The following is a 5,390-nucleotide window of genomic DNA, read 5'->3' as shown; positions in this document are numbered from 1 at the left end:
GTTGACATTATTTGAAAATACAAATTTATTATAAAAAAAGAAAGTTGAGCATAAAAATAACAAATTTATATTTTTCTTGCTAAAAGGAATCATCACAAGTTTAACATACCTGGTTTGTCACCACTTTCAAGCTAAAGCTTGATTGAATGCATATTTCTCAAGGTTGCCAACTTTCAAGTTGCTAATAGAAGATGATCGACTCCTCCAAAGCCCTCTTTGATACCATTAATGCTAGACAGAATCAAAAGAAAGAACAATCTCAAATCTGATCATAATGAAGTCAGACCTCAGATCAACATTGAAGATCCGCAACCTCAGCTTTCCAATTTCTATTGGGAAGCTGCTACAATACAAACACGAGAGAGAGAGAGAGAGAGAGAGAGAGAGAGAGAGAGAGAGTACAAACATTATCACTTGAGTAGGTAACAAATCACCCTAAACAAAATGATATATGTATGGAATTGAATATTTTCAGTTGGCAATGCAAGGGATTGTATTATCAAATATTCATTTACAAAAAATCATTTACAAAAATAAAAATTTAATGATCAATCAGCTTTGATTTATGATTTTTTTTTTTCACTTTCATCAACTTTCATATTAATTTTATTTATTGATTTATTTATTTTCTTAGACACATGTTAACTTCTTATCTGAAAGAAGTAATAGTAGAAGTGGAAGCTGAAGCAATGGCTCTCATTTAAAAATTTTATTGTCATTGCACCAATAGCTACAATTTGAACTCATTAATTTGATGACATAAAAAAGGAAAACTATTCTTAATGCACAACAGTTTCTATCATGCATTACTACTCTTCGCATTGTTGCTTTTGAAGAGTTGTGGAAAATTTAGTAGATTAAAATGAAAAGATTTGAGTTTTTTTTAATATTTTTAAAAGAAATCTTTTCAGCGAAAAGAATTCTCACACTAAAAAGTTGTTTTTGAAAGAATTAAGAAATCCGTTCCAAACAAAGCCTAACAAGTCTTTGTTTGTGATAGTTTTCATATTATTTTCATACTATTTTATAAAACAACTTTTTAGTATAAAAATTCTAACAATTAATCAAAGATATCGATTTAATACAAAATTAATATTGTAAGAGCATACTTATATCTGAAGCCTATATGATGTCGTAAAAATGGATTTAGACCTATAACCTATAAGATTGATTTAATGCAAAATGAATGCCATACGAGCGAACTTTTACCTACCTTACTTTGGAATGCTAAGATTGCTGATTAGGAAAATATTTTGTAACCTAAACTTGATATCGCAACAGAAATTAAAAACAAAAAACAAATGATACGAAGACCCGCATAAAATTGATAAATATTAATTAATAGAGATGTAAATAGAGTTCTCTAATTATCATGATCGTGGAAGACGGGGAAGCTTGACAGCAAAAGCAGATAAATATTCAATAAATCTTTTTATTATTATTATTTTGATTTATAAAAAACAACTTATTGTGAAGAAATTTTAAACTCAGTGGAATCAAACTCATCTTAAAGAGGATTTTCTTCATATTATGTAAAAGCCATTTCTATATAATTCTCCTTGTTGTATTTGAATATGTTATGAATAAAATTACTATGGAAGCAGAAGAACTCCTTATCAAGAACCATGATATTCTTGGCAATAGTCAATTATTTGCTCTGTTGTCCTCTTTTTTAGAGATGAAATTCATAATCGTCATTCTCTTATTTTTGGAGTTGAGACAGAGCTAATAAAATCAAGCCAAGTGTACTCAAATTGAGGATGCATAAGATTTCATTTGTATTAAATTAATTTAAATTAAACTCATTCAACTCTAATTGAATTAGCTCAGATCTAATTAAATTGAATGTTATTAAAAAGTATTCAGTTGATCTAGTTCAATCACATAAGACTAATTTAAAACAATTTGATTTCGACTAATACAAATTTATCTCAAATTAGTCAAGTCAATTTGGTCCCAATTTTAACACTCCCATAAATATCCAAATCAATAATTTGTGAAACACACATTTATTATATGATGATTTTTTTAAAAAATTTACAAATTAATTCAATTATACTATATTAAAAACATTCATTTAAAATGAATAAATGATATTCTCATAAAAAATCAAACTTCTTATTTATTTTAAAATACATTCATTTGTCTTATTTTATGAGCTATCAGAGACTATCTAATTATCTCTTCCAATCTCTGTTTTACTTGACTTCCACTACGCTGCAGCTTACTTTTTCAGTTAGTACGACTACGCCGCAGCTTCGTCTTCTCTCTCACTTATTCTCCGTTTAACTTGACTTCGGCTGGACGTGGCCATTTGCTGCTTAAATTCTTTCTCTCTTCCGATCTCTGTTTCTGCTACTGTTCAGTTGTTCTGCTCTCCTACCTAAATCGTCGCTGCGATGGAGGGATTTTTTGTTGGACCAATCATGGAAAAGATCATCAACACTTGCTCTGATTACCTTGAAGATTACAGTAAAGATTACTTTTTAGATTACCTTAAAGATCAATTCAGATGGCAGACAGGCATGAAGGAGGAGCTTGAAAGGCTGCGAGAGAACCACCCCAAGATTCAAGCTGTCGTCTTTGCTGCTAACCAAGCACAAATCAGCGATCCAGCTCTCAACAAATGGATATGGCAGTTGCACTGATGTTTGAAGAAGTAATTCTCGAAAAGACACAACCATTGAGATTAGAAGGCTTAGAGCACGAAGAATGTTTGGAGCTCCTCAACACCCATGCATTTGCTGTAGACAATCTTGATGATCAGAGAAAATTAAAATTAAAATTAATTACTGCTGAGATAGTTAAAAAGCTTTCAGGGTCTCCTTTAGCAGCAAAGGTCATAGGTGGTATTCTGAATTCTAATTTGGATGAAGGGCACTGGAGAAGAGTTTTAGATTATGTTCTGGAAATTATAAAATTGGGTCAAAATGATATCATGTCCGTTTTAAGATTGAGCTATGTACACCTCCCGCAACCTCTAAAAAGTTGCTCCACATTTTGCTCCATATTCCCACAAGATTGTCTATTTGATAGAGATGCTTTAGTCCGACAGTGGATTGCATTGGGTTTCATTCAACCGTCTCATTTTCAAGGAGAGACTATGGAGGATATCGGAGGAAGGTATTTTGATGTTTTGGTTAAAAAAAATATCTTTGACGAGTTTGAACAATACCACAAGAAGTGTTACAAGATGCATGATTTAATACGTGAATTAGCACAATCTCTTTCCATATATGAATGTTTAAGAGTTGAGGATGGTGCAAAGTTGCCTTCTACAATTCCTAAAACTCTTCGATACTTGTCTGTTAACACTACAAATCCTGACATCATAAAAAATATTGGGCAGTTTAAATATTTGCATGCTCTTTTCTTGTCCTATCTACCTTCTAATCAGGATATCAGTGCACTTATAGAAATATTTAAAGCATCGAGAAGTCTACGCTTATTAGACGTATGTGCCCCAACCTTGAAAATGATACCTGAGGAGATTGAAAATTTGATACATCTTCGATACTTAAAGATTGATAGTTATGGTTTGATTATGCTGCCAAGATCTCTAAGTAATCTCTATCAGTTGCAATACATTATCAATGATAGGCAACAGAACACAAGCGAAACAAAAGGTGATAATTTTTTGCCCAGTGACATTAATAACCTTTCAAACTTACGTTATGTGATATTGTTTGAGAATTATATTTCATCGATATATGTGGGATTGGGAAGCTAATGTCTCTTCAAGAATTGAAAATGTTTGATCTTAGAGATGTGAGTGGTTATAGAATTGGGGAGCTGGAGAATATGAATGATCTTTGCAAATTAGGAATCAACTGCCTTGAAAATGTTAAGGATGTTGAGGAGGCTTGTAGTGCCAAATTATGTGCCAAAAGGAGGCTCACAAATTTAAACTTACGTTGGAGTAACACTTATTATTCGAGGACCATCAATTTAGATGAGAACGTGCTCAACAACCTTCAGCCACCAAAATGTCTAAGGAATCTGAGGATACAGAGATACATGGGTGCAAGGTCTGCAATATGGATGAACAATATCAATCTGATCTTCAATCTAGAGATAATCAAATTGACAGAATGCTTGGAGTGTGAAACTCTTCCACCTTTTGGGCAACTTCCCTTCCTCAAGTCACTGATACTTGATAACATGCCGAAAGTAAAATGGCTCGAAAGTAAATTTAATGGGAATGATAAATACCGTGCCTTTCCATTGCTAGAGGTGTTACATATTGACAGATTAGAAGCATTAGAGGATTGGTTTGAGGCAGGAGTAGCTGCTGAAGATGGATGTTTGTTTCCTAGCTTAACTGAACTATATCTATATGACTGCCCGAAGTTGAAAGAGTCGCCCTCTTTGCCTTCTAAGCTCAAGAGGTTGGGGATATATAAAATTGGGTGGACGACTTTGAATTTTTGTAGCAATTCAAATCCTATTCCCCTTGAATCATTAAAGGTCTCTGACTGTCCAAACATTACATCTCTTCCTCTGGCTGATGAAATATCAAGACTTGCAGCACTAAGAGACTTGGTAATTAGAAAGTGCCCCAATCTGATCTCTCTCGGAGAAATGCAAACCACTAATAATTGCCATATCATGCTCAGTAATCTCAGTATAAGTGATCCATCAGTGTTGCTAATGGAGCCATTGAGAAGTACCGCCTCCTTAAAAGAGCTGAGTATTGAGTATAATGATGAGGTGGTTTCATTTCCAAATGAGGCGGAGCAGTGGTTTCTGAGAGTTAGTTCATCTCTTTGTGAGCTGGAATTTAAAAAGCTGAAATCCTTACAGTCTCTCCCTTCCTTCTTGGAAAGCTTATCTTCACTTCAGATTCTATCTATTTATGATGTTCCTATACTTCGGGAATTACCGAACCTTCCTCCCTCTTTGAAACGTCTATCAATTTCGGGGGGCATTCCTATGCTTCGGGAATTACCGAACCTTCCTCCCTCTTTGGAACGTCTAACAATTTCGGGGGGCGTTCCTATGCTTCGGGAATTACCGAACATTCCTCCCTCTTTGGAAAGTCTAGAAATTTGGGGGAGATGTCATCCAGAGTTAAAGGAGCGCTATCGAGAGAATGGAGGCTTCGATCGGCACAAGATTGCTCACATTCCTTTTATCCTTATGGATACATAAGCAAACTTGTTTCTTCTCATCTTATTTCTTTGTTATGTATGAAATGTGAAGAATGCATAATATTTCAGCTTGAACCATCAGTTTGTATCACTTGATCCATGTACTCAATTTTATTTATTCATCACTTGATGGTTCCTTTATATATAAATTTATTCATTTTTTTAATATTTCGTTATATATTTCATTTTTTTTAATTAAAACTCACGAAAAAGCCTACGTGTTAATATCCAAAAATCGGT

General features: G+C 33.5%; 2 protein-coding genes across 2 annotated transcripts; both read left to right on the top strand.

Annotated features, from left to right (window-relative positions):
• Positions 1-2,647: 2,647 nt before the first annotated feature.
• Positions 2,648-3,730, top strand: LOC110110930 (putative disease resistance protein RGA3). The gene has a single exon (XM_020842589.1). The coding sequence runs from the start codon at positions 2,648-2,650 to the stop codon at positions 3,728-3,730; it is 1,083 nt and encodes a 360-aa protein (XP_020698248.1).
• LOC110110929 (putative disease resistance protein RGA1) lies at positions 3,730-5,151 on the top strand. Its single transcript, XM_020842588.1, has one exon. The coding sequence runs from the start codon at positions 3,730-3,732 to the stop codon at positions 5,149-5,151; it is 1,422 nt and encodes a 473-aa protein (XP_020698247.1).
• Positions 5,152-5,390: the final 239 nt, after the last annotated feature.

The sequence above is a fragment of the Dendrobium catenatum genome, unplaced genomic scaffold, assembly GCF_001605985.2.
Source record: "Dendrobium catenatum unplaced genomic scaffold, ASM160598v2 fragScaff_scaffold_51, whole genome shotgun sequence".
Lineage (NCBI taxonomy): Eukaryota > Viridiplantae > Streptophyta > Magnoliopsida > Asparagales > Orchidaceae > Dendrobium > Dendrobium catenatum.
Note: the sequence above shows the minus strand (reverse complement) of the source record. Positions and strands in the feature narration are given on the sequence as shown.

Excerpts from the sequence above, each read along its gene's own strand:
- LOC110110929 (XM_020842588.1), top strand. The coding sequence starts at position 3,730 with ATGTCTCTTCAAGAATTGAAAATGTTTGATCTTAGAGATGTGAGTGGT.
- LOC110110930 (XM_020842589.1), top strand. The coding sequence starts at position 2,648 with ATGTTTGAAGAAGTAATTCTCGAAAAGACACAACCATTGAGATTAGAA.